This window comes from Plecotus auritus (genome assembly GCF_963455305.1).
Source record: "Plecotus auritus genome assembly, chromosome: 10".
NCBI classification, from domain to species: Eukaryota; Metazoa; Chordata; class Mammalia; order Chiroptera; family Vespertilionidae; genus Plecotus; species Plecotus auritus.
This window is the reverse complement of record NC_137785.1, coordinates 47,958,330-47,985,238: the sequence shown is the minus strand read 5'-3', so window position 1 is coordinate 47,985,238 and position 26,909 is coordinate 47,958,330. Positions and strand designations below refer to the sequence as shown.

General features: G+C 57.4%; 5 protein-coding genes across 9 annotated transcripts; 3 read left to right on the top strand and 2 right to left on the bottom strand.

Moving 5' to 3' along the window:
* Positions 1-2,382: 2,382 nt before the first annotated feature.
* Positions 2,383-14,138, top strand: CARMIL2 (capping protein regulator and myosin 1 linker 2; the record flags this gene model as incomplete). 2 transcript variants are annotated; one of them, XM_080643492.1, is made up of 39 exons in its annotated part: positions 2,383-2,422; positions 2,679-2,773; positions 2,868-2,918; positions 3,158-3,220; positions 3,323-3,447; positions 3,581-3,672; positions 3,869-3,939; positions 4,055-4,128; positions 4,272-4,347; positions 4,427-4,515; positions 4,620-4,714; positions 4,792-4,878; positions 4,957-5,069; positions 5,186-5,263; positions 5,412-5,488; positions 5,591-5,695; positions 5,887-5,956; positions 6,095-6,176; positions 6,276-6,372; positions 6,457-6,514; positions 6,653-6,825; positions 6,991-7,153; positions 7,235-7,336; positions 8,414-8,542; positions 8,626-8,739; positions 8,889-9,049; positions 9,120-9,207; positions 9,380-9,529; positions 9,647-9,713; positions 10,161-10,390; positions 11,258-11,358; positions 11,445-11,808; positions 11,892-12,014; positions 12,709-12,745; positions 12,906-12,977; positions 13,074-13,289; positions 13,448-13,528; positions 13,814-13,891; positions 13,977-14,138. In XM_080643492.1, 39 exons carry the CDS (start codon positions 2,383-2,385, stop codon positions 14,084-14,086), a joined length of 4,197 nt encoding a protein of 1,398 aa, XP_080499618.1. In that variant the 3' UTR covers positions 14,087-14,138. The 2 variants fall into 2 exon arrangements, with proteins under 2 accessions (XP_080499618.1, XP_080499619.1); XM_080643493.1 differs by lacking the exon at positions 13,448-13,528.
* On the bottom strand, positions 14,101-18,434 carry ACD (ACD shelterin complex subunit and telomerase recruitment factor). Of its 2 annotated transcripts, none has more exons than XM_080643494.1 (13): positions 18,394-18,434; positions 17,258-17,458; positions 17,029-17,171; positions 16,813-16,906; positions 16,651-16,727; positions 16,281-16,325; positions 16,139-16,173; positions 15,851-16,002; positions 15,677-15,773; positions 15,511-15,594; positions 14,979-15,358; positions 14,763-14,854; positions 14,101-14,289 (listed from the first exon to the last, which is right to left on the bottom strand). In XM_080643494.1, exons 2-13 carry the CDS (start codon positions 17,423-17,425, stop codon positions 14,211-14,213), a joined length of 1,446 nt encoding a protein of 481 aa, XP_080499620.1. In that variant the 5' UTR covers positions 17,426-17,458; positions 18,394-18,434; the 3' UTR covers positions 14,101-14,210. The 2 variants fall into 2 exon arrangements, with proteins under 2 accessions (XP_080499620.1, XP_080499621.1); XM_080643495.1 differs by having other exon boundaries at positions 15,692-15,773.
* On the top strand, positions 17,640-19,881 carry PARD6A (par-6 family cell polarity regulator alpha). Of its 2 annotated transcripts, none has more exons than XM_080643497.1 (3): positions 17,640-18,187; positions 18,574-18,796; positions 19,022-19,881. In XM_080643497.1, exons 1-3 carry the CDS (start codon positions 18,125-18,127, stop codon positions 19,771-19,773), a joined length of 1,038 nt encoding a protein of 345 aa, XP_080499623.1. In that variant the 5' UTR covers positions 17,640-18,124; the 3' UTR covers positions 19,774-19,881. The 2 variants fall into 2 exon arrangements, with proteins under 2 accessions (XP_080499623.1, XP_080499622.1); XM_080643496.1 differs by having other exon boundaries at positions 18,110-18,187; positions 19,025-19,881.
* A 175-nt stretch (positions 19,882-20,056) lies between these two features.
* On the bottom strand, positions 20,057-23,460 carry ENKD1 (enkurin domain containing 1). 2 transcript variants are annotated; one of them, XM_080644373.1, is made up of 8 exons: positions 23,385-23,460; positions 23,105-23,204; positions 22,814-23,008; positions 22,076-22,248; positions 21,020-21,145; positions 20,757-20,920; positions 20,521-20,657; positions 20,057-20,432 (listed from the first exon to the last, which is right to left on the bottom strand). In XM_080644373.1, exons 2-8 carry the CDS (start codon positions 23,187-23,189, stop codon positions 20,272-20,274), a joined length of 1,041 nt encoding a protein of 346 aa, XP_080500499.1. In that variant the 5' UTR covers positions 23,190-23,204; positions 23,385-23,460; the 3' UTR covers positions 20,057-20,271. The 2 variants fall into 2 exon arrangements, with proteins under 2 accessions (XP_080500499.1, XP_080500500.1); XM_080644374.1 differs by having other exon boundaries at positions 20,808-20,920.
* A 72-nt stretch (positions 23,461-23,532) lies between these two features.
* LOC308235491 (uncharacterized protein C16orf86) lies at positions 23,533-25,396 on the top strand. Its single transcript, XM_080644375.1, has 4 exons — positions 23,533-23,762; positions 23,973-24,202; positions 24,509-24,726; positions 24,836-25,396. The coding sequence occupies exons 1-4, from the start codon at positions 23,658-23,660 to the stop codon at positions 25,243-25,245; spliced, it is 963 nt and encodes a 320-aa protein (XP_080500501.1). The 5' UTR covers positions 23,533-23,657; the 3' UTR covers positions 25,246-25,396.
* Positions 25,397-26,909: the final 1,513 nt, after the last annotated feature.

The following is a 26,909-nucleotide window of genomic DNA, read 5'->3' as shown; positions in this document are numbered from 1 at the left end:
AACCGGTTTCGGCTGAAATCAAAAATATTTTTTAAAAATACGTAAAATAAAACCTTCAGCAAAAGCCAGTTCTCATTATTACTCCACACCTGAGACCTTATGGGGAAGTTCCCTGGCCTGTCTACAGCACTCTTCCCCACTGTTAAACCGTAGTAGGTACTGGAGTAAAGAAATAGTTACATCTAAGTGGTGTTGCCCGTCCACTGCTGCCCAGCTCTTGTCTTTTAAAACCATCTGAGGGAGCCTTGTGGCGACGCTGGGAGGTTCAGCCTGGCCTGTCAGCCTGTGCTACTGGAGCAGGCGGGGCTTATTCCTCATTATGACCTTTTAGCATTTCCTGCGCGCCCACGGAGTGTCATGCTGTCTGGAACATAGAAGCCGGCTTGAACAAGCTGAAGGCCTCCCCCTCTCACTGAGTCACTGCTTGTTGGAGCTGAGTCCCATGTGTTTACTTGGTCTGTTTGTTTTGTCTCTGTCACCCTGAGTGCCAGCAGTTAATGAGGGTTTGTGGCTAGCTCAGCACCCCTGGTCTGATCTACAGGCTGATCCTGGTTTCCTTCTCTGTAGCCCCCTGCGTTCCCTCCCAGCACTCGAGCCCTCCCCTCCCCCCACCAAAGTCTCCGCCTAGGGAACAGCTCCAACCCTTTGGCAGTCATTCCCTCTTTTAGTTCTCATCCTTGTTATTCTAAACAGGAAAATCCTAATGAGGTGGCGGTTTTGTGGTTGTTTTGGAGTCCTAGGGTTGCCATGGTAGACTTGGCAAATGTGAGTGTTCACCGAGTGCCAGGCACTGTTGTGAGCACATCTCTTAATATTTAATCCTTACAAGCAACACTTTGAGATAAGTTAATAGCTCCAGCTGGAACTGGAAGCCCAGAAAGGTTAAGTAACTTACTCAATGTCAAACAGCTGGTAAGAGATGGAGCCAGGACTTGAATTCAGGCAGTCTGCCTTTAGAACCTGCATTCTTGACCACTTGGCCATAGTGAGTTCTCACCCTAAAAGCAGTTTGTAGGTTCTATGTGGTCTTCGAAAGAGTTCGATCCTAACCAGCTCTTGACTCCTTTCAAATTGAAAGGCAGCTGAGCAGGACTTCCTTTTGCCTCAGTGGGCAGGAATTCATAGCTCCCTCTCCAGCTGAGTCCTCCCCTCAGCTCTCAACTCTCACACCATGAGCCTGTTGCTTGAGGGGAGAGATGGCTGCCCCCAAGTTGTTAACATTCAATTTCTACTTTCCACTTTGTCCCAGTCCTTGGTGGACCTCAACAAAGGGAGATGAGAAGGTGCTCCCACTGTCTCTGAGCCCCAAAGTGAGGAGGGGTAGCTGGAGGTGGAAAAGAAACCAAGGAGATTTCTGCCCAGTATCTCTTACTATTCGTGGTTATTTCTCCTGTGCCTAGCAGAGCTGTGGGAGGGCAGAGAATGTTCTTTATCCATAAGTAATGGAAGGGGAAAATTAATCCCCTCGTGTGAACCTTCCAAAATCTAGGTCCCTGGTCTTTTATAAGGCAGTGTGCTTCTCAGGCTGATCCCTCCCAGCCCTGAAGACAGTAGCTTTCCTCTCTCCTAGTGGTTCTCTCTCCCCATATCCAGGTCAGGGAGAATGCACACTCAGAGGAGGATCCCACCTCCGTGCTCCCAGCCGCCTTTATTATTCACTCCGTCCCTCCCTGAAGCCCTCGGGTTTCAGGTTTTAGCCCAAGGCTGCCCCCGGAGCACACACACGTGGACTTTGTCGCCTGACCCAGCCTGAACCTGCTGAAAGCTGAGGAACCTCTGCCACAGAGAAGGGGGTCACAGTCTCCAGGTTAGATGTAGTAACGGATTAGGTCCTCCAGGTTAGGACCCGACCCGGGTGTTGGGAGAGATTCCACACTCCTGCTAAAACAGACGCCCCTTTCTTTCCGCCCCCGTGTTCACCGCCCCATCTGGGCTTTTCAGGCTACTAACCAGGGTGGGCCGGGGAGGGAATCCCCGAGCGGACAGCACCCCCTGGTGCTCGCTGCAGGGACTGCGGTATGGGGTAGAAGTAGGGGGCTAGAAACCGCTAGAGGCACGGACGCGTGCGCGACCCTGCAGGCCACACCACTCCCACCCGTCTGGCCTGACGGATTAGCTCCTGCGCGACGGGGTGGACGGGCAGTTGGGACTCTGCCTTCTTTCTGCCTCCCCGTAAGCGGGCGACCTCTCCAGGCCCGTGGAGGCGAGGGCGGGGAGGAGCCGGGTTGGGGGCGGCCTGGCAGGAAGCAGCGCTTACCTTCCGCTGCAAGAGGAGCAGGTGGCTGCAGTGCGGGCCGGGGCCCCAGGCTTCCTGTGCGCGCCTGCCAGCTGCAGTTTTTCCTTGGAGCTCCTTGGGCCTCCCCCGCCTCCTGGCCCGGCCCCATGGCTCAGACCCCCGACGGCATATCCTGTGAGCTGCGAGGTAAGCGCGGGCCCTTCTTCACCTACTTGTTTTGGGAGGAAGCAGTGCGGGCCCCAAAACCAGGCCGACCCAGAGCCCTGCGGATGCCGGGCAAGCGTTTCTCTTTGCTCCTTCGGAGGGCTTGCTACCCCAAGATCCACTCCTCTCCTTCCTTGCTGGCCCATAGATGAGCCCAGGCTTCTAGCCTGGTATAGACCATGGGCATGAATAGACCTCCATGGAAGGACTAGTCATCCAGCAGGTTGCCCTCCCACAGGCGAGATCACCAGGTTCCTGTGGCCCAAGGAGGCAGACCTGCTGCTGAAAACCAGGCTACCAGAGCGGGAGGGTGCTGAGCAAGGTCACGTCCTGGTATGGCAGGGGGACAGAGCCTGGGAGGGTGCTGTGGCCCAAGCAGAAAGAGCCTTTTGCCCTGAACAGGGTGTCAGGCACTCTCTCCCCCCAGGCACTGCTGCGATGGAGAGCCTACCTGCTCCACACCTGCCTCCCATTAAGGGTGAGTCAGTCCCTGGCCGGTGGCCACCCACCTTGCCCTCCAGCAGCTTCCTTGACAAGAGGGCTGCAGCACTGTTCTCTTGTCCTGTGGGCTCTGCCCTTCCAACAGCACTGGGCACAGGCAGCTGGCTGGACTGGAGTCTCGGCCCATCTGGCTCTGAGCTTCATGCTGCACAAAGGACTGGGCTCCAGGAGGGTGGGGCTCGGGCCTTGGTCCTGGCTGACCCATGCCCTCCACAGGTGGACTGCACATTCAGCTACCTGGAGGTCCAGGCCATGGCACTGCAGGAGACACCCCCTCAGGTGAAAACCTTAGTACCCGCTAGGGCCTGCCTTCACCTCCTCCTTCCCTTCCCCTCCCCCACACATGGAGCCCAGCCCAGCCCAGCCACCTGCTCTCCCCAGGTTACTTTTGAGCTGGAGTCCCTGCCTGAGCTGGTCCTGGAGTTTCCTGGTGTGGCTGCCCTGGAGCAGTTGGCCCAGCATGTCGCTGCGGCCATCAAGAAGGTCTTCCCTCACTCCACCCTTGGGTGAGGCCCAGCAACTGCAAGGGACTGGCAGGGAAGGGGGGCGGCAGGGGGAATGCTCTGGAGACACAAGTGGCCAGCTTCACACCCCAGAGGCTGGAAGCGCCTTTTCCCTTCTCCTTCTCCCCCTCCTCAGGAAGCTATTCCGGAAGACCACGCCCCCCTCCATGCTGGTTCGTCTGGAGAGAAGCAGCCCCTCAGAGGCTACTTCACCCAGTAGCCCCTGTGGTAAGGGCCAAAGCGGGGCCACGTGGGGATTCCAGCCTACCCCTTCCTGCAGCCCAGCCCCCAAGGTTTGGAGGTCTCCCAAACTGAGCAGAGCCACTTGAGGTACCGCCACCACCCAGCTTGGGTCTGATCTACACCATCTTTTATATCTCTCCTGCCCCCACCTGACCCTGTCATACCCCTGGCACCTCCCCAGGTGGCTTCTTGGAGACATACGAGGCTCTGTGTGACTACAATGGCTTCCCTTTCCGAGAGGAGATTCAGTGGGTGAGGGTAGGGCCCTCTCTGGTGGGCTCTGGAGACATCTCATCCCCATGTGCATTGAGTCCCTCCCTGCTCCTTGCGGCCCCAAGCCAGTTGGAGACACTTTCTTCCTGTCCAGGATGTGGACACCATCTACCATCGTCAGGGCTGCCGCCATTTCAGCCTAGGAGACTTCAGCCACCTGGGCAGTCGGTGTGTGGCCTGCCAGGACTGGGAAGGGAGGAAGATGCCATGACCCACATTCCTGAGCCTCAGCCTCTCCATGGAGGGGGATGCTGGGCTTGAGATCTGGCTGGAGGACCCTGAGCTCTGCCCCTGCCCCTTCTCCCACCCAGGGACCTGGCATTGAGTGTTGCTGCCCTGTCCTACAACCTGTGGTTCCGGTGTCTCTCCTGTGTGGACGTGAAGCTGGTGAGAGTGTAGGAGCAAGGCGGGGGCAAGGGTGTGGAGACCAGGGTGCAGCCCACTGAGTCTCCCCTCTGATTCTTAGAGCCTTGAGGTCTTGGAACAGATTCTGCACATGATGAGTCAGTCGGCCCACCTGGAGGAGCTGGTGCTGGAGACCTGTGGCCTGCGGGGGTAAGGGAGACTGGGAGGGCTTGAGGAGGGGAGTCCGGGCAGTTGGGATTGGGAGGAGTTGGGAATCCAGAGTCAGAGTCTCAAGCCTGGAGTCTGGTCCCCAGAGACTTTGTCCGGCGACTGGCCCAGGTGCTGGCAGGCCACTCGAGCTCTGGGCTTCGGGAACTCAGCCTGGCTGGGAACCTGCTGGATGACCGAGGTATGACTGAACCTGGGGAAGTGCTGGGGGTGCGTGCTGGAGAAGGTGGGACCCACAAGGTTTGCCCCTATCCCCAGGCGTGGCTGCACTCAGCAGACACCTAGAGCATCGTCCTGGAGCCCTGAGGAGACTCAGCCTAGCACAGACAGGGTTGACACCTCGAGGTAAGTGGAGCCAAGGATGGGGTAGGGTTGGTGGAGCAAGTGTGGCTCGGCCTGAGCCACCCCCTCCTTCACCACCAGGAATGAAAGCTCTAGGCCGGGCTCTGGCTTCCAATGCAGACTTTGACTCGGCCCTGACCCACCTGGATCTTTCGGGAAACCCCGGGGCACTGGGGGCCTCGGAGGACAACGGGGTGAGTGGTCTTTTAGGGGCAGTGATTGGGGGCGCTGCAGGTAGTGGGGTGTCAGAAAGCTCTTGGTGAGGCGATCCCTGACTCCTTTCCTCTCTCCCATCCCATCCTGCCACCAGGGACTCTATAGTTTCCTGAGCCGTCCTAATGTTCTGACGGTCCTGAATCTCGCAGGCACCGACACCGCCCTGGACATTGTGAGGAGGTGGTCAGGGGGCAGGCCTGGGGGAGGAATGATCAATAGGTCTGGTCGACGGGTCTGAGGCCCGTGGGTAGACTGGAGGGCAAGGCTGGCGGGGAGGGTTCAGTCCTCTGGCCGGTGCAGCCTACACCCTCCTCCCGCAGCTCTTCGCCGCGCTGTCCCGCGGCTGCTGCGCCAGCCTCACCCACCTCGACGCTTCCAGGAATGTCTTCTCCCGCACGTAAGGAGGGCGGGCGTGGTTAGGGGCGGGGGTGGGGGGGCGTCAGACTGCCGGGAGCCGCCTCCTGCGCCCGGAAGCCCACTCCTCCTGCTCTCTCACCAGGAAGTCCCGGGCTGCGCCCGCCTCGCTGCAACTCTTTCTCAGTCGCGCGGGGACTCTCCGGCACCTGGCCCTTGCAGGCTGCAAGCTGCCCCCCGACGCGCTCAGGTGAGTGTCGCTGCCCATGGCCACGTCCCCTACCTGTGTGGCCATCAGCCAAGCCAGGCTTCCAGCACTTCACCCCGCTCCTATCGGACCCATAACCTTCCCAGCATCCTGGCCCTTCCTTCTTGGTATTTGTTCGCGTCCTGGGGACCCCTTTCCCAGCTCCCGCCATCCCCTGTGACATCCCCTCCCAGGGCCCTATTGGAAGGTCTCGCGCTCAACACGCATATGGGTGACCTGCACCTGGACCTCAGCGCTTGTGAGGTGAGCGCAGAGCCCCAGCGGGAGCAGACAGAGGGCCCACGCGCTGGGAGTGGGGCTGCGGGAGCGCGGGGCCCTTGGCCGCCTGAGCCTCCCCACCTGCGGCCTGTTGCCTGAGCATGCTCCGCTTTCCATCTTCAGCTGCGCTCAGCGGGCGCTCAGGTGATACAGGACTTAGTGTGCGATGCTAGCACAGTGAGCTCCCTGGATCTGTCGGATAATGGTGAGGCCGCCCTGAAACCCGTCCTCCCACTATCCACCCAATTCCCACTCCATCCGCATTCCCGCAACATCGCCCATGCGTGACCCCAACCACCCCCAGGCTTCGGCTCGGACATGGTGACTCTGGTGCTGGCCATCGGGAGGAGTCGGTCCCTGCGACATGTGGCCCTTGGAAGGAACTTCAACGTCCGGTGCAAGTGAGCCCCCATCCCACTATTGGGCCTCCCAGACAGCACCCCACCACCCGGGTCCCCGGCTCCAACTGTGGCCCATGCCCACAGGGAGACCCTGGACGACGTCCTGCACCGGATTGTCCAGCTCATGCAGGATGATGACTGTGTGAGTTCACGGGACCATGTGGGATTCTCAATCAATGGACCCCTGTGACCCCCCCCACTCCACTCCTTCCCCCTCAGACTTTGTGACCTGCCCTCCTTGCTGACCCCTTAGTGACAAATGGCTTTCTCTTAACCCCAGCCTCTGCAGTCTCTGTCTGTGTCAGAGTCCAGGCTGAAGCTGGGCGCCAGCGTTCTGCTTCGGGCCCTGGCCACCAATCCTAACCTGACAGCCTTGGATATCAGCGGCAACGCCATGGGAGACACGGGTGCCAAGATGCTGGCCAAGGCGCTTCGAGTTAACACCCGACTCCGGTGGGCGGGGGTCAGAGGGGTGGGACCGATGGGGAGGAGGGCGTGGCATGGAGGAGCTTGAGCTAAGGGGTGGGGCTGAATGGAGGTGGATGACTAAGGTCCGTTGGTTGGATGTGGCCTGAAGGAGCTCCGCCCCCGGCTGAAGCCCCGCCCCTCCCGGCCCAGGTCTGTGGTCTGGGACCGGAATAACACATCTGCTCTGGGCCTGCTGGACGTGGCTCAGGCTCTGGAGCAGAACCGAAGCCTGAAGGCCATGCCTCTGCCACTGACCGACGTGGCCCAGGCGCAGCGAAGCCGCCCGGAAATGACAGCACGTGCAGTGCATCAGGTGTGGGGGGTCCCTTCTCTGCTGCTCTGCTCTACGCGGTGGCCCTCCTCCCCACTACTTAGCAATATCCCTTGTCCCTAGATCCAAGCCTGTCTCTTGAGGAACAACCACACAGACCAGGCCTCTCCTGCCAGCACCTCATGTCAGCAGCCACTAGGTCGAGTCTCTAATCCCTCTGAGCAGGTCAGTGTCCCCTCCCTAAACCTTGAGTACAAACAGAAGATAGAGAGATGGGGAGAGCTGTGGCACCTGGGAGCCCCCCTGGGTCTGAAGGTCTGGCTTTCATGGGGTCAGGGTGTCTAAAGTCCATTGTTCCAGACAATTCCCTCTCCTTGGTCTGAAGAGAACCAATCATTCCTGAAATAGTTCCCCCAAATAATGCCACTGGCAGCCTTTTTATTTTTCTTTCTTTCTTGATTAAGGTATTACATGTGTCCTTATCCCCCCCCCCTTACTGGCAGCCTTTTTAAAGCATTTAATTAGGCTCTCCTGTTAAAGATGGGAGGTATTTAAAAATCTTCCCTCAATTCCCCCCTCCCATTGTAGCCCCACATGTGACTTCCCATTTCCAGGTCTCCCTTCCCCTCTTCACTGACCTCAGTTGTGGCCAACCCAGTGACCTTTCTTCTGGCTTCATCTCCCTCCACTACCTTCCCTTTGTGAGAAATGTTCCCACCTCTCCATTCCCAAATCCCACTTCTCTCCCAAGCTCCAGAGCCCAGGCACCTTGACCCAGACATCCTGCAGGGGCTTCCCACTCTATACATTTTCAAGTGATCTCATTATCTCCCACAAACTCTTCTCTCTACCCTGTGCCCAGTCTCCCTGGTGCCCACACCCATGAAGTACTGTGGACAGAGGTTTGAACCAGGCCTCTCCTGCCCACATTGGAGCCTGCATAGACCTCTTCACCCCCATCCCAACTCTCCCTTGCTCCCCTCCCTAGTTCTTCCTCTATGGTGCTTCACTCCCATTTCTTCCCACCTCTCCGTCTATTCTCCAGGTGGGTGGTGAACAAACTGAGCTTCTAAAACACAGACATGACTAACAGCTCCTTTCTTTCTATTCTGTACACTTAGGAAGTATATAGAAGGTCCCTGCAATGAACCAAAGGAGACACTGCTCTCCCTCCTTGAACAGATAGGCTGGGCCTGGTGGCTTCAAGACCTCACACCCTGTTGGAGACCCTGGGAAGGAGGCAGTCAGGGTTTTGGGGACTGGAAGGGGACCAGACTGAGACTGATTCTTGATGCTCCTCAGGAAGTGAACGAGCTTTGTCAGTCGGTGCAGGAGCTTGTGGAGCTGCTGGGCTGTGGTGCTGGGCCTCAGGGTGAAGCCGCTGTGCACCAGGCCGAGGATGCCATCCAAAATGCCAACTTCTCTCTCAGTGTGAGCACACCCTTCCATCATGAGGACCCTTCTCCTCTTAGTTAGGTGTCACCTTGCAACTCCTGTTCCTCCTTGGCCTCCAGATTCTCCCCATTCTATATGAGGCAGGAAGCTCCCCAAGCCATCAGTGGCAGCTGCGGCAAAAGCTGGAGAGCCTCCTGGGGCAGGTGGGCGAGGTTTTCCGCCACGACATTCAGGTGAGATGGTACCCTTGCCCGAGCCCCACCTCCATATGTAGGCTTGACTGGGTTAATATTCCCTGAGTTAATATTCTGTGGGGGTCAGAGCCTCAGCCATCCAGTCTAGGCCCTAGTCACACCCTCACCATGCTCTGACCTTTGCCCAGGACTTCACTCAGGCCACACTGGACACAACAAGGAGTCTCTGCCCACAGATACTGCAGGGACCCAGGTGGAGGGAGCAGCTAGAGGGGGTCCTGGTGGGCTCAAGGGGACTCCCAGAGCTGCTCCCAGAGCACCTGCTGCAAGATGCCTTCACTAGACTCAGGTAGGATGGATGGGACTGGGCTGGGCTGGGCAGAGACAGCACACTGATCCTTACCCTTTCTTGCCCTCAGGGACATGCGGCTGTCAGTCACAGAGTCCTTGGCAGAGAGCATTGTGGCTCAAGCTCTGGCAGGTCTGAGTGCAGCGCAGGATCGGCTGGTGAGGGGAAACTGTGCTTACACACACACGCATACCCACACACTGCCTGGTAGGGACTCTCTAATGTCTTCTGGGGTCATAAAGCCCAGGGATATTTTAGGGTTCCCCTAGGTACTGATGGGACTATGGCTGGGGCCCTACCTACCCATCTCTGGGGTGCCTGGTATTGCAGGTGGAGAGTCTGGCTCAGCAGACAACAGTGGCAATGCCCTCTGCCACACTGGCCCTGGAAGAAGGCCAGCCCACCCCCTTTGGGCCTGGGAAATTGGAAGGCCTTTTCTTCCCTGAGGAGAAGGAAAGGGAGGATGAAGAGGAACAGAAGGTAGGTGGTGCCAGAACTCTGGGCCTGGAACCCTAAATCTTCCCATCTTGTTCTGGCGTGTGGAAGGTGGGGAGGCAGCTTACTTGCCCTAGGCCTAGTTTGTGCCCTCCCCAACAGAATGACAGTCCTCCACAGAAATGGCCCGAGTCCAACCCCTGTCTTCACCTGGTTCCCTCTACTCACAGTAAGTCAGGGCCTGGGAAAAAGGGAGTTACTGAGTTGGGCTGACGCTCCATGAGACCTGAACACCTGGACACATTCATTCAGCCCTGTTGTCCTGGAAACTCACCCTTGCCTGGATCAGGCCAGGACCCCCGTGCATCCTGCAACGTTGGGGTCTGCAGTGGTCAGTCAGCATGGAGCAGGACCTGAACAGAACGGGGCCTGGACACTGTCTCCACTCGCGCGCCACCCCCCTTCTCTACCCCTAGTACGCGCATGACGCGCCGCTCGCTCGGGGCCGCGCTCAGCACCATGGACAGCGGCAGGGAGGGGCTGGCAGGGGGGAGGGGAGCGGGCGGCGTTGCCGGGCCCCTCCCCGCGCCCTGGGCGGGTCCCCTGCCGCCTTAGCGCCGCCACTGCCACCTCCCCGAGCTCCGTGCTCTGTGCTCTTCTGGTGCTCTCCCCTCAGGTGCTGCTGAGGAACCGGAGCCCGAGCTGGCGGCTCCTGGAGAGGATGCGGAGCCGCAGGCGGGCCCATCTGCACGCGGCTCTCCGAGCCCTGCCGCTCCCGGGGCCCCTGCCGGCCCGCTGCCTCGCATGGACCTGCCACCCTCCGGGCAGCCTCTGCGCCATCCGACCAGGGCCCGGCCACGGCCCAGGCGCCAGCACCACCACCGCCCGCCGCCTGGGGGCCCTCAGGTGAGTGTCCTCCCCCTCCAGAGGTGGTGGAATTGGGGGTCGTGGTGGCCTGCTTGCTTCTCACAGATGATGGTGGGCAAGGAGGCGGGTTGTGGAGGCCCAGAATCACCTGGTCATGTGGCCACGTCCTGGATTCTTCCTGGCCACCCCCCACCCCAGGCCATACCCATGTGGGGTCATGGGTGTCTGGGCTTTGTTAAGGGTGTACCTGGGTGTAGAACCCTGCTTCAGGTTGGCCTGTTATATGGGTGGATGTGCAAGAAAGGGTGGCTATCTTATCCAACATCCCTCAGGGTTACTGAGAGGTACTGGGCTCCCTGACTACAGGGACAATCCTGTCTACTGCACATCTGGATGGTGTGTGTGTGGGGAGGCTTATGTGTGGACGGGGAACTGGCTGGGTAGTGGGCACAGGGCAGAAGGGGAAGAGGAGCTGGCTTGAGGCCCCCCAGAGGGTCTGACGCAGCAGGCCTGTGTTGCTGAGCAGCAGCAGGCCGGGTGGGGTGGGGGTGGGGGATGCTGCAGGAAGCTGTTTGGAGTAGAGGGGGTGGCAGGTGAGAACGTGTGACCCAGGGGATGCGTGGGCTCTAGCCTGCTAGTGACTGGGTGGTTCAGAAAGTGTAGGACACTTCCTGGGACAAGAGTAGGTGTGGGCGGGTGTGTGTCCAAGGCCAGCTATGGGTGAGGTATGTGAAATCAGTGTATTTGCCCACTAGCTGGACAGGGAGAGAGCTTGTATGTCAGCAGCCCCCTAGAGTCATCCCAGCTCCCAGGTCCTGGAGTTGCCCAGAGCAGACTGTTGGACAAGGGAGGTGGAAAAACTCAGTTGCACTCAGCCCTGACACCTGACTTTGTGATATCCCCCAGGTGCCCCCAGCATTGCCGCAGGAAGGAAATGGGCTCAGTGCCCGAGTGGATGAGGGTGTGGAAGAATTCTTCTCCAAAAGGCTGATCCAGCAGGATCGCCTGTGAGTGAGGGGCAGTTGCAGGGGGTGGGAGAGGGTGGACTGCTGCATGGGCCTTCCTGCTTACTATTTGTTGGCTGTTCCCACAGCTGGGCCCCTGAGGAGGACCCAGCCACCGAGGGTGGCACCACCCCTGTCCCCCGTACACTGCGAAAGAAGTTGGGCACCCTCTTTGCCTTCAAGAAGCCTCGTTCAACACGGGGGCCACGGCCTGATTTAGAGACCAGCCCTGGGGCAGCTGCCCGCACTCGAAAAACCACACTTGGGGACCTACTGCGGCCACCAGCCCGCCCTGGCCGTGGGGAGGAGCCTGGTGGGGCTGAAGGGGGCACTGGCAGCCCTGACCCTGCCCGTAGGAGCCGGCCTCGCTACACTCGGGAAAGCAAGGCCTACTCAATGATACTGCTACCTGCTGAGGAGGAGGAGGCAACATTGGGTGCCAGACCTGACAAGGTGAGGCCTGGTGACATGGGTGAGGGCTCTGCTGGAACTGAGGGCACTGGGCTCTCTCCCCACTCTGGCATCTCTGACCCCAGAGGCGGCCTCTGGAGCGAGGAGACACAGAACTGACCCCATCCTTTGAACAGAGGGTACAAGTGATGCTGCAGAGGATTGGCGTGAGCAGAGGCAGCGGGAGTGCCAAAGGAAAGAGGAAACAAGTAAGTTTGGGGGGGACACAGTGTGAAGTGAGGGGGCTGGTGCCATGTGGCTGTCTGTGGGTGACATATGTGACCAGAGGATATTCATGACACAGGTCCGTTCCACCCCCTCCTTCTCAAAATAGTGAGATTCAACCATTCTTCCCTCTTGGCTTCTGCCCTGGCCCAGGCCACTGCTTTCTCCTCCTTGGAGGTGTCAGTCCTTTCTCTGCAGATCTAACAGAAATCTGACCTTGTTACCTACATTTGTAACAGCAAGTCATCTAGGTGCTTCCTCTTAAGCCTCTGCCCTGACTCCTAACCCTGCCTCAAGGGCCTGTGGAGTCTCAGTCCTGGTCACTGCTTTTAGCTCACTGCTCTCCACCCCTGGTTGCACCTCCCGAACCAGCTTATCACCGCCCATGGGTTGGTTATACTGGCTCCTCTTCATCCATCCCTGCGTTTCCCTGTGAGCCTTCCCTGACTCTCTCCCATCGCTATCCTGCTAATGCCACTCTGATCAGTCCCTAATAACTACATTATAGAAAGTAAATCAGAGAACTAAGAAATCACATTATGTGTGTCTATGTTCCACCATCCCAGACTTTGAACTCTAAGAGAGTTTGCCATGTTGCCCACATTTAGTGGCAGTTATAAGAACAAGGCTAGGGTAAGGGTGGTGTGCAGCTGAACTTGACTTCCCTGTTTCCTACAGAGCAAAGATGGAGAGATCAAGAAGGCTGGCTCAGATGGTGAGATCCTGGGCTAGGGTAGTACATTTTGGGGGAGGGGGATGTCCTTAGAGATAAGTCCCCAAGGGACTTGCTTTTCTGGGAGAGGGATGGGGAGGCCAGGTTTTTTTTCCCCTCACTCCCAAGGCCTGGTGCCTAAGACCCATGTCCTACTTTGCAGGGGACATTATGGACAGTTCCTCAGAGGCCCCTCCCATCTCTATCAAGTCTCGCACCCACTCCGTGTCTGCTGGTGAGCCAGGGCCACTGTGTGTGGTGGGGGAATATGCAGGTCAAGCTCACTTCCAATGCCTGGCCTAGGTCTTGGCTGAAACTCTTCTCCTTGCAGACCCCTCATGCAGACCTGGGCCAGGGGGCCAGGGGCCTGAGTCCACCACCTGGAAGACACTGGGGCAGCAGCTGAATGCAGAACTTAGAAGCCGTGGTTGGGGCCCACACGACGGTCCAGGACCCCCTTCCCCTTGTCCCAGCCCTCGAAAACCCAGTCCCTCCCCAGACAGCCTGGGCCTCCCAGAGGATCCTTCCTTGGGCCCCAGAAATGAAGGTAAATGGGCATGCTAGCCCCCACCCCAATATTGGACTGGGGACCGGAGGAGTCCCTGCTGGGAATTTTAGCTCCTCTGGGGACCCTGAAAGTAGGGGACAAGGGCTGGAGTGGTGGCAGCTGCTGGGAGCATACCCTGATACCCTGGCCTCCCCCAGATGGCCAGCCGAGGCCGAGGCCTCTCTCGGCAGGGCGACGAGCAGTGTCTGTGCATGAGGACCAGCTCCAGGCCCCTATTGGTGAGGGGACACTTCCACGGGTGCTTGGGTGCAGGAGAGGGTGGGCTCCAGGTCTCCCTTCATGGGTCTGGTGAGGGGGCCACTGGTGGTGTGAGGGGTGAGAAACCACGGAGCAAGGGTCTGACAGCCCTTTCAATTAGCCCAGGTTCAACTCCAAAAGAGCAACCTTGGGAAGGGGAGGCTCTGAAGCAACAATGTGTGTGTGCACTGGCACACGCTGGGGGCGGAGGGTTGGGGACAAGCAGCAAGCACTTAACCTACCACAAGCCTTTCTGTCTCTCTCAGAACGGCCTTTAAGGCTGCATCGGTCCCCTGTCCTCAAGCGAAGGCCAAAGCTTGAGGCACCCCCGTCACCAAGCCTAGGTAAGAAGGGGCTGGGCTGGTTGTTAGGGTGGCAGGACCGCTCCGTCCAATTCTGACCTTCCTCTCTCCCCCGCTCCTTTTGCAGGATCTGGCCTTGAAGCCGAGCCTCTGCTCCCACAGTATACAGAGCCCTCAAGCCCTGAGCGGAGCCCACCCTCCCCAGCCACAGACCAAAGAGGCGGCCCCAACCCCTGACCCTCTCCTTTCCTGCCGCATGAGATTATTTTATTAAAAAACTCGAAGCAGAGTGTGGAGCACTGTTTGTCCACTCAGAGGCATAGACCTATATGCACATTCTGCTACGTGGTCACATGACCCCTCACACCTGGGTTTGCTCGGATTCCGGCTGTGGCTCCATCAGAAAATGCAAGGCCCAGGCCAGGAGCTGGGGAGGGAGCCTGGGAAGAGAACCAAGGCTGTAGGTCAGGGTTTGGGGAACCTTTTTTCTTTTTAATATATTTTATTGATTTTTTACAGATAGGAAGGGATAGAGTTAGAAACATCGATGAGAGAGAAACATCGATCAGCTGCCTCCTGCACACCCCCTACTGGAGATGTGCCTGCAACCAAGGTACATGCTCTTGACCAGAATCGAACCTGGGACCCTTCAGTCCGCAGGCTGATGCTCTATCCACTGAGCCAAACCGGTTAGGGCTGGGGAACCTTTTTTCTACCAAGGCCATTTGGATATTTATAACACTCAGGCCTTACAAAATTAAAAACTTAAAAATTAGCCTGCTATAATTGGTCAAACATTTAATTAATTCACCCCTAAGACCTTGGCAGGGCCAAACCAAATGATTTCAAGGGCCTTATACAGCCCCTGGGTCGGACATTTCCCACACAGAGTGGGGCAGCCCCAGGCACTCACCTGGCAGCTTGGACCTGGGCACAAAGGGAAGTGCAGGGTGGATCGTACTCATATTGGAAGGCGGAACCATCACGATGCTTCTTTGGAGGGTCCTGAAGAGGATGTGGTGTCTGAAGAGGACCCCTTAACCCCATCCAAGGCTACCCCAACTCTCCTCCCAGCTCTATCCAAGGTTCACCCCATTCCACCCTCCAGTTGTAGGGGGACTATGCTCACCCAGACAGGACTGGACTCCAGCACTCCCTCAGTGGTTCTTATCCTTGGAGAATGTTGCCAGTTCTTGGGGGGAAACCCTAGTTCCTTGAACTCCAGTCTAGATTTCTGGGGCTGGGGCCTGGTCACATCAGGCTGATGTGAATTGGGGATGTGACCAAGAGGTGACAGACTTGGGGTACAACTCAGGAGTGGGGAGTTGGTTACATGGCTGGGATGTGGGGAACTACGGGGTAGGGAGTGAGGGGTTGAGCAGATGGCTGGCTGGGACTGGGAGCTGCCCTTCTGCCCTGTGTCTAGAGCAGCCAAGGACTCAGCAGGCAGAAGGCTGACGCTGGCACCACTTTCCTGTGATGATATGTGGCTGCGTAAGGCAGGGTTTCCTGGGGAAGATGGGACTCACTGTGAGCATAGCCCTCTCAGCTCAGACCAGCTGAGTGGCCTATGACCTTAGGCAGGTCTCCAGGGGCCATGTTCGTCTCTTTCATAGCTTCCTGCATAGCCGGGCAGTGTTTTGGCTTTAGCACCACCTTACCTGAGGAACTGAGTGAGGAAGGAGAGGAGGACAGGGTCAGCGACAGGTCCTGAAGAGCAGGGTCTGGTGGGGGCAGCTCAGGGCCTAGGGGTCAGGAAAGGCTTATCAGCACTGTGGGTACCAGACCCCCAGATATTCCCCTCTGGACCTCTCCAGTCCTCCTTACCCTGTGTCCTCTGACCTGGGCCCAGAGAGTTGAGGATTTGCTGGTCACTCTCAGAGATGTGTAGCCATAGGCTGGGGACAATGTACACAGCTTCTCCCTGTGGAAGTGAACTGTCAGCCTGGCCCTTGCCAAACTCCTCACCCTGACATTTCCCAAGGGAGGCCCTAGACTGACCATGGCCAAGTGGCTTGAGGTGGCCCAGCGGGTGAGCGGGGGTGCTGTGCAAGGGCCTGACAGCATCAGACAGCTCTCAGCCAAGTGCACTAGTGCCCCCTGATGCTCCTGTTCTTCCTGCACCTCATCCAGAAGTTGGGTCAGTGAAAGGCCTAGAGTCAGGGGGGCAGGGGATGGGCTGAAGTTCAAAGATAAGGGTAGGGTGGGTGGGGAAGAGGCTTACTAAAAGAGCAGGAGGTGATAGCTGGAAAGTCACTCTACAGAGAGTTAGGATCAACTCCCACTTACCTGCATTGGAGGAGGCCGACTCTGAAAGGTGCTCCCTACAGAAACAGAGGGGACAGGCCTGAGGAACAATCCTGAGGCCTGTCAACACATTTGCTATCATCTGACCAAGGCACACTTGGCCCAAACCCAATTCTAGACTCACTGGAGGCAGTCTTTGAGCTTTTTCTGCACATCCGGGTCCTGGTTGCTAGGAAAAAGATGGTGATAGGCAGTCAATGTTACTAAGGGCCCAAGCCCTCTCACCCAAAAGGCCTAGGCTAGTGGTGGGGGAACATCTGGTTCACGGGCCATATAAAACCTGCAAAATCATTTGGTCTGGCCCTATCAAGGCATTAGGGGTGAGTTAATTAAATGTTCAGTCAAATATAGCAGGCTAATTTTTAGATGGATAATTTTGTATGGCCCTCGAATGATATTATAAATATCCAAATGGCCCTTGGCAGAAAAAAAGGTTCTCCAACGCCAGCCAGGCCTGGATAGGGAGAGCAGTTGGAGGTGGAGGCATCACTTACCAACCAATCACCCAATCCCGGGGCTGCTCCGTGGGCATTAGGCTGAAACGGTGCACCTGGAGGTAGAACTCCGCTGGCTAGAGGGGTGAAATCAGGGATGGGTCTCAGGGGCTGTCACGGAGTCAGGCCAAGTAACCCGCCCAAGCCAGCCTCACCACTCACCAAGCTGCCCTCTGCCACTTGGACTCGGACCTCGCAGTCTTGCAGCAGCAGCAGCCGGCCTTCAGCCCCTCGGAAACCAAACTCCTTCTCTTCCCTGCGGAGAGCTTGACCCTCACAGCCTAGCCGGCGGAAACTTAGTCCCGCCCGCCTGGGGCCCGCCCACCTGGAGCCCCAGCTGGGTTCAAATCCTCTACGGTCCTGTGGCGCCTTTCTCACCAGTCCGAGGCGTCCAGAGTTTCCCGCGTCACCAGGCATCGAACACTGTGGGTCCCGTCGGACACAAGCAGCACGGCCCCGACATCAGACGTGTCAGGGGCGCAGGACGGGCCTGGGGCCTCGGCTTCGGCCTCCTGCAGCACCTGACGACAGCAACGGGCGTCAATCCCACCGCCCTGGGGACCCACCCCAGTCTCCGGGCCCTGAGGGGTTGGGGGGGGGGGCTCACCTGAAGCAGCTGCCCTGCCCGTGGACTTGAGAGTCTCTCTAATCCCAGGACCAGCTCTCGAATCCACGGTCGCAGAACCACGCTCCTCAACCTTGCCATTCCCGCAGCTGAATTTAACGGAGCACCGCTCACCCAGGTTTCCCGCGGACGCCCGGTCCCGCCTTTCATCGGAAGAGGAAACGCATGACTGCTGGGCGGGACCTGAGATTGAAGACCCGCCCATGTGCATGCCCGCGCGTGCGCACACGCGTATGCTGTTAGGGAATTTGCGTGCGGCTTGACTGGATGCTTCCCTGCTTGTTACCTCTCGGAGCATAAGCCGGAGGCCGTCCGTCAAAACTCCCTTGGCATCGGGCAGGAAGGGGTCAAGGGCTGTTTCAGATGGAGAGGGAGGAACCTGGGGCCTGAGGCTGCGGCCTAGGGTAGTCTGAGGGAATTGGCTCGAAGCCACTTCAACGCCGTGTGACCCCCGAAGGATTCAGTAAATATTAACTCAATTTCTCATCTACAAAATTAGTAGTCTTGTAAGGCCAGTAGAAATATTACTGATAGCACGCAATAGATATCACTCTCCCCTCGGATTGGCCGAGCACCGCCCCCACCGTTCCCTAGGATCCTGAAAGCTGGACGAACAGTAGCGTCATGACGTAAGAGCACACGAAGACGTCTCTATCCCCACCACCGTTGCCCAGGAAACGTGGACTCCGCGTTCCACTCTCCGTAGCTGGCCCCTTGACGTCACGGTCTGGATGGGAGGGCGGGGCGAGTGCTACCGCCAGGGGCGGGGCGGCGCGGGCCGGCCGGGCGGCCGGGCTGTGCACCTGCGGGGCCGCCTGGCGCAGGGTCCCGGGCCCGCCCGGCCCCGCCATGGCCAGGCCACAGAGAACCCCGGCGCGCAGTCCGGACAGCATCGTGGAGGTGAAGAGCAAAGTAAGGGCCCCTCCAGTCCTAGCTCCGGCTTCGGCACTAGGTGCTTCCAATTCCCTCATTCTCCCCTCCCTAGCTCCTTGGTCCCACCACCTTTTTCTCTCCACTATCCTCCACATCCCATTCTCTGGCTTTTCTTCTCGCTTTCCCGCTCCCATCCTTCTTCTTTTCATTGCCGGCCTCTAGAGTCCCTCTGTGGCCTGGGTTACCTGGAGGGCGGGGGGAAGACCTTGGACAGCGGCGTCCCTTGTACTGGAGCTGAGGTCTGGGCACAAGGCTGCAGTTGTTGCGGCAAACCGCTTTCTCATCCCTGCCACTCCTCGACCTGTGGTGAGAAAGGACGCAGGGTCCGTCCTGACCCCTTCTCTCCCCCCACTCCCTGCCTCTAGTTTGACGCTGAGTTCCGACGCTTCGCGCTGCCCCGCGCTTCTGTGAGCGGCTTCCAAGAGTTCTCGAGGTTACTGCGTGCGGTGCATCAGATCCCGGGGCTGGATGTGCTGCTTGGCTATACAGATGCTCACGGCGACCTACTGCCTCTCACCAACGACGACAGCCTGCACCGGGCCCTGACCAGTGGGCCCCCGCCGCTGCGCCTGCTAGTGCAGAAGCGGGGTGAGGAGAATGGGGTACAGTGGGCAGCCTCTGTGGGGTAGGGTGACAGGGCAGGTCTACAGGGATTGAGTTCATGCCCAGGGTGCTCAGGCTTCACCCTCAGCAATCCCTGCCCTTGGGCTGACCTCCAGGTAGTAGGAAATAGTTATAGTGTCCCCTTCCCCCTGCCTGGGCCTGATGGGAAAGGGGGAACAGGGTCTCTGATCTCAGTGTCTTCCTCTCCAGAAGCTGACTCCAGCGTCCTAGCCTTTGCCTCCAACTCTCTGCAGCGCCGTAAGAAGGGGCTCCTACTTCGGCCAGTGGCACCTCTGCGCACCCGGCCACCCCTCCTAATCAGCCTGCCCCAAGATTTCCGCCAGGTTTCTTCAGTCATAGATGTGGACCTACTGCCTGAGACCCACCGGCGTGTGCGGCTGCACAAGCACGGTTCTGACCGCCCACTAGGTTTCTACATCCGAGATGGCATGAGCGTTCGTGTAGCTCCCCAGGGCCTGGAACGTGTCCCAGGCATTTTCATCTCTCGCCTAGTACGAGGGGGCCTGGCTGAGAGTACAGGGCTGCTGGCAGTCAGTGATGAGATCCTCGAAGTCAATGGCATTGAGGTGGCTGGGAAGACCTTGGACCAAGTGACAGATATGATGGTCGCCAACAGCCACAACCTCATCGTCACTGTCAAGCCAGCCAATCAGCACAATAATGTGGTGCGTGGGGCATCTGGGCGTCTGACAGGGCCTCCCTCTGCTGGGCCTGGGCTTACTGAGCCCGATAGTGATGATGACAGTAGTGATCTAGTCATTGAGAACCGCCAGCCTCCCTGTTCCAATGGGCTGTCTCAGGGTTCTCCATGCTGGGACCTGCACCCAGGCCACCTACTTCCAAGTGCCCGGAGCTCTCTGCCATCCCTGAATGATCAGGAGCAAGCCAGCTCTGGCTGGGGGAGTAGCATGCGAGGAGATGGTAGTGGCTTCAGCCTCTGACACACAAGGAAGCAGTCCTGGCCACTCCCGGGGACTCCTCAGTGGGGTTTCAGCTTGTTCATAGGGCCCTCTCAGTATGGGGAACATTAAAGGTTTTTTACAAATGCAGTTATGGTCCTTCTGTACCCCAGCCCCAGCCTCCTCCCTGATCCCGCAGGCTTGCTTTCTGCCCTGGGCATGAGGCAGGAGTGATAAGGGCAGAGAGACCTTCCTGCAGTTGGGCAGCAGGAGGGCCACCAGTTAGAATTTATAGGGTAAGAAAAGCTCTTATGGAAACAAACCCCACTGTGTACAAAAAGTTTAATTTTGACCAAGGGGTAAAGAGGCTGGGCTAGGATGGCCCTTCTGCAGCCACCAGTGGCTAAGAAAAGTGCTCTGGGGATACTGCCCCCCACCCTCCCCGCCACTGCTTCTGTCTTGATGATGGGGCCTGACCCTGTCCATTGCAACCATGCAGTGATCCTCAGCTAGGACCCGTCACTACCCCTGTAAAAGAGCTCAAGCATCCATCTTCACGAAGACCTTGGGGCGGGAAAAGATCTTGATGGCCTCCTCTACCTGTACGAGCTTCCGGTCCAGCTCAGCACGGTGGCCCTGGGCCCTCAGTGAGTCTGCCCCGGCAGGCAGCAGCACCAGTTCACGCAGCAGCTGGCTCTGGCCTACAGGGGGCCCAGGAACAGTTAGTGTTAGGCAGGAGTGCAAGGTTCTCAGTGGGTTCCTCATCCAGTCCACAGTCCACATACTCACTTTGGAGCAGATTGCTCAGTGTCTCCAGACGCTGGTTCTCAGGCATGCGAGTGTGGCCAGGGGGCATGGCAGGGTCCGGCTGGCTATGTTGGCGGGCCTCAGCCTCCCGACGCCACAAATCCCTACGCTCCAACAAGCTGTGGATGCATAGATTCAGGTTGATAATCCCAGGGCAGATGTTGGCTCCCACCTGCCATAGGCATCCCTCACCCTGGGTGTTGGGCAGTGGGACCTACTAATGGGGTATGTGGCCCTTCTGTGTGGCGTTGTAGTGCTCCTGGGCTTGCCTTTGCTGTTCCAACACCTGTGCCAGGACCTGCAGCGAGCGGGAATGCCGCCTGGGGGCCCTCTTAGCAGTGCGGGCATTGTGGCTAATGAAGTCCACACCTAGGCCTGGCTCCTGCAGGACACGGCAAGCGTGATGGGCAGACAGCACTGAGTTGTTCCTCTGAAACCCTCAGGATCCCTGTCCCACCTTCTATCCCACACATACTCTCACCTTGGCATTGGGATCTGGTGGGGTTAGCTGGGGACTGGGGACACGGGGTGGTGGGAGCCCAGGACCGCAGCGAGAGTGTGCCCGCAGGAAGTGCACAGTCTCTGTCCCAGAGGCAGGGCAAGGCTCCTGGAGGGCAGGGCATAGAAAAGGGGTCAGGCTGTGGTCAAGGTCTCAAAACCAAGCCTCTATCCTCTGCCCTATGGTCCTCCTCCCTCTTAAAAAAAGCACTTCTCATCAGCATTTAAACATGTGCGTCTCTCACATCCTTAACAACAAACCACCCCTCCTACCTCAGTCCTGGCTCCAGCTACCATCCTTTTCTTCCTAGCCAAGATTCCTGGATATGTCCCCACCAAGGTCATTGACAGCTGGCTTCCAAGCCTGCAAATGCAGGGTCATTTCCCTGGTCTCATCGTCCTCAGCCTGATCCTCATTAACTTCTAGGTCTCACTCCTGAGATCCAGGCCTGATTCTCCATCTGCTTCCTGGACACACTCCCACCCCCTGGGAGTTTCACAAATGCTCCAGCTTCAACACATCCCCATATAACCTTATTGTCTTTTCTCTCAATCCTGATCTTCCCCTTGACAGAGAAATGGTGCCACCATCTACTCAGGACAGAATCAATCCCACCACCGTACTCCTGTCCCTGACCTTCCCACTGCCCGTAGAAATAAAGGCTGAAAAGTGGGTTATGTGGCTCTTTATATGTGTCCAGCTGATTTCTTAGCCTACCCTCATGCTCTTATCCCCTCACAGTAAACTGTACACAGCATCCCCACTGCCCACACTCCCTCTAATCTTAGGACTTCTATCTGTGAGGTTTCATCTATAAAGAATGTTCTCTTCCATTCTCCCCTTGCCTAATTCCTACTTGCCCCTCAGGATCACCCAGCCATCACCACTTCTGAGAATCCCCTGCAACAGAACCAGCTATCTCTCAGTCTCCCGTTACCTTAGTCCTGTGATTTTCCTCCCTCACCATAACTCAGATCAGGGTATAATAGACTCCTGGCAAATAAGATGGACAATACTTCTGGCTCCTGAGGCAGTTACCTGCAGCTGGGCCTTGACTCGGGACTCAACTTTGTCATACTTGGGCGAGCGCCAAAGAGCCTTCAGGGGCCTGGGCTGGCCCTGCTCCCGGCTGCACTCCTGCTCACGGAAGCGCCTCTGGATTTCCTTGATCCTCCTCAGATTCTCCTTCTCATGGTCTTTAGGGTCCTTCCCTGGGAAAAAGGTGTTACCAGGCTCTGGCCTACATATAGCCCATGAAATCCAACTCATATCAGTTCGCACACAGGTCTGACCGCTCTAAGTTAGACCCTATACAGGTACTCCACCTCACCATCTTACTTCCTTTCTGACATGGTAATTTATCTTCTATCCCTGATTATTTTCTACATTTTTATTGTGAAGTATACCATTAACTATCTTATATATAATATTCATCTTACTTGTTTATTGTCTCCCACTTTGACTTAATAATGGCCCATGCTTGTCTTCAACCTGTTTTCATAGCACCTACTGGGCCTGGCAAACCTAGGCACTAAACAACAAACATTTCATTGATACGTGAATTCATGAAGCTGAACTAGCGTTTCCTGGAGACTACCTCATTCAGTCCTCTTCTGTGAGAAGGAAAAGGTAGTGCATCTCTCCCTCCTTTTATAGTAGGGGAAATCGACACTCAGAGAGGCAAAGCCTGAACCCAGATCAGGGCAGGAGAAGCATCAGTTTTTGAACTCAGGTTTAATCAGATTTGCCTCGCTGCCCGTTCTGCCCAGAACTTACTCTTGGGAAAGGCCCGTGGGCCTAGGGAAATACCCCCAAGTTGCAGCAGCATGCCCCCCACGCCGCATCGGCCACGCTCCAGGATCTCTTTGGCTTCAGGACGGATGCGGGGGCCGCGGGGCGGGGTGGCGTCCAGGTCCGGGTCCGAGGTTAGCAGGTCCAACTTCAGCGCGTTTCCCTCAAGGCGCCCTTGGGCTGAGGGGTCCGACAGGGCGGAGTGCGGGGTTCAGTGGTGGAGCTGGACCCAAGCCTAGCTCGGGCCTTCCTGGGCCGCGACACCCCCCAACTCACCCGAGGCGGGCCGCCGGTAGTAGTCAGGACAGAGCGTAGGGTCTGGGGGGATGGGCCCCGAAATGCGGGACGGGCCCTCGCACATGCCGCCGTAGTAGCCCTGTAACGGCGCACCGAAGCCTGCCAGGCTGCGTCTCTGGGGTCCCCACCTTCTTCCTCAGCCCCGTGCCCATTCCCTGGACGGGACCCCGTCCCGGCCTGCACTAGCTGCCTGCGCTCCTAGCCCACTTCCCTCATTCGTTCGCGCCCCTCCCCCTCAACACCCAGGCAGGGGTCTCACCAGAGCAGTTTTTTGCAGCCCGCAGCTGAAACCCGACGGGTTTTGCTGTTGCTAAGCAACAATAGTTTCCGCTTCTGAGGTCAGGGGCCAATGCCCCCGGCGCAAAGTCTTCTGGGGTTTGTAGTTCCAGTTCAGGGTAGAGTTGATCGATCGCCAGTCCCTTTTCCCACCCCACCCCTCGCCTCCGAGCTAGTCTTCCGGGTACAGCAGTGAAAAGGGCCCGTCTTCGCCTTCACTCCCAACTCCCAGCAGATGTGTTGACTCCGCGCAGCTATGGCCTCAGCAGGGACCGAGAGGCGACCAGGAGCCCAAGAGAGGACGGCAGAGGGGCCTGCACAGCTCTCGGAGGCACCCCGTGGCCACGTTCAGAGCTCTGAGGTGAACATCAGGGCTGTCTAGCCTTTACTGTTGGCCTCGGCGCTCTCTAGGAGGCCAAACTCTGTACGTTGACCCCCTAACTGGCAGGACAGGCTTCACAGGCAGACAGGGGCATGGGCTGGTGCCTTTTATCCGCACTTGGTGTCTAATGACTGATCCCTGTATCCCTTGTCTGGCTATGGTGACCAGTTACCTATGTGTCACCTCTAGTGTCCAGTAATGGGAAACCAGGGCCTGGTGTCAGCTCATGAGGCCTGTGGGACCCAGGGTGAAGACAGGCGTCCAACAGGACCAGTCTCAGAGCCGGAGCTCCAAGAGGAACGACTCAAGCTGGAGGAAGAGCGGCTCAAGCCAGAGGCGGAGGCTCTAGAGGAGAGAGGCCCCAGGCCTATGGCCTCTGTTGTGAGGTCCAGTCATGGTCCCAAGAGGAAGCCAATCAAGTGAGGGGGCTTTCAAAGGGAAGGAACAATAGGATTGGTGGGGTGGGGTGGGGGTTATCACACCCCAGTAGGATTCCAAATTCCGGCACTCCTGCAGGGTGCATCCTTATCCCCTGCCACCACCATCGCTCCTCACCCCTCTGTCCCTAAGAGAGGGAGTCTCAAGGCCTTGTACAGGACTGAACTCACATGAGCTCTCAGCCCTTATCCAGTTTGGGGCCTCATTGACCAGGAAAGGGACAAGAATCTGGGCCTGAGGTGGTGGGCATGTAGGGCTATTCCCTCCTCAAGCCTCCTATCCTCCAGCCTCCCAGGGCCTAGTCACCAAGCCCATCCTAGGGCTGAAGTTGAGCTGCCCCAGGGGCTGCCGCTGCAGAGGGAGGACCTGGAGGGTAGCCAGAGCGAGCCTTCACCGTCTGCCAAACAGCACAAAAAAGCCAAGAAACGCAAGAGTCTGGGGGCCCCCGTGCTCCCAGCTATAGCCAGCACAGTGTCTGCACCCTCAGAGACCTTGGGGCTAGAGCGTGAGTGGCAGTCCCTGACCCTTCTCTTCCCACCCCCTCTCCCGCCTGCTGGCCTCCTGACATGGCACAGCTTGGTGCTCCAGCCTCTGCTCTGCCCGGGTCCTTGCAGGAAAGGCCCAACGCTTACGGCCCCTGTACCAGTACATCAACTATTGCAACCCTGAGCTGAACGAGGCAGCGGAAGTGGATAGGGAGGCTGAGGCCGAGGTGGAACCTGAGTCAGACCCAACCCTGGTCCCCAAGGAGGCATGTGTGGAACAACTGCCAGCCTTGCTGCCAGTGGCAGGTGAGCTGGACTCAGGCCTCACTTTGCCCTGCCCCAATATGTTCGTGTCTCCCACCCATGCTCTGGTTCCCCTTGGAGAGGAGGCTGGAGAGGAGCCTGGGGGTTTGCCCAGCTTGGGGGTCAGTGGCCTCCTCAAGACTGAGATGGATAAGTCAACTCAGGTGGACATCAGCAAGATGTTAAGTGTCTGTGCCGCCCCACTTGTACCCCCACTCTCTCCTCAGTATAAGTGACTGTTCCATCCCAGGGGTTGCTCCTCTGTTCCCAAGCCAGGACCAGAGCACAGCCTGTGGGTTTCAGCCCTCAGGTGAAAGGGGGAATTCTGCCCTGCCCCAACTTGGGACCTTGGACTTGCTGAAAATAAATGTTTTTCCTTTTTCTCAGACTTTGACTCCCCAAATAAGATGCCTAAAGAGGGAGAGCCTGGGCAGGGTGGAGAATTCCCCAGTGCAGGGTTTGAAGCCTCAAAAGTATAGATTCGTGGGCACTACCTCAGGTCTAACTGAATCAATCTGCAGGGGTGGGACCTGGTTCTGTGCATTTAAAGGCTCCTCAAATAAACCTGAAGATCAGACAGGATATAGTGAGGATGGGGAGGGATGTGATGAGGAACAGGGGGCAGAGAAAGGAAAGGGACTGTCAGGTCACAGAAGCAGGTGCTTGGCCTTGCTCCCTGTCTCCCAGGAAGGGGCTTGCATGTAGTCTGACTTTGAGGGGACCAACACTTGGGATACTCCCTCTGAAGTGGCAGTTTATTTGCCTGCCCCAAGACTGGCAGCTTTGGGAGGTTTTTTTTGTTAAACCACAGCTGGACCAGACTTTGCCCCCATAATGACCCCTAGTGACAGAGGATCAGTGCCTTTTTACTGGCAGGCAGGGGTGGTGGTGGAGGTGAATGGTCTCCCTGGAGTCTGACAGCCAAGCCACCAGATGACCATGACCACTGCTTCTCACCCGTAGGACTCTGGGAAGAGGCGGCCAGTGCTGGCCATTTTGAAAACCCTCATATCCAACTGCTTCCTGGTCCTCTGCATGTCCCCCTGACACCATAAACACAGGGAATTTCAAATGAATAATTTCTCCTCCCTCCAACCTGCTTTTCCTCCTGTATCTCATCTGCACAATGTTCAAGCCCAAATCCTTCAGCCCTTCACTTGGCTAGTTCACATGGACCTTTGAGAAACTAGGGGCACCTAGTTCCTGGCAAGCCAGCGTTGCCCTGCATTGTAGCACCCACATACTACGGCCCTTGTGTTTATTAACTGTCTTCAGGACTAGACTGTGAACTCCCCAAAGGCCCTTGTCATTGCATCACAGCTACCTAGCAGAGGACCCCCATAAAAGGTACCAAGAAGCCCGGCCGGCGTGGCTCAATGATTGAACCGCAGCCTAAGAACCAGGAAGTTGCTGTTTGTTTCCCGGTCAGGGCACATGCCCAGATTGTGGGCTCGATCCCCAATGTGGGGCATACAGGAGGCGGCCAATCAATGATTCTCGTCAACGATGTTTCTAACTCTCCCTCTCTGAAATAAAAAAAAGTGTATATATATACACGCAAGGGTAGGCCTTGCTTCCCTCTGACACCTGGGACCCGGGCTTCCCTTGCAGAAAGTTGTCTGGTCTAATTAGCATATTATGCTTTTATTATTATAGATACACATATACATACATATATATGTTTAAAAGGTACCTATACTTTTCCCGGGATAATGATTTGACTACCCCAGGGAATACTGTCCACAGGAACCATGCAGAATGAATACTTTCTCTAGGGATGAACATAGGTTCTCTGGGATTTTTTCAGAGGTAGAGAGCCCTTCAAGGTAACTGAGCTTGACCTCCTCACTTAATGGTTGAAGCCTGGAGAGAAATGGCTTTTTATGAGACCACATCCTGA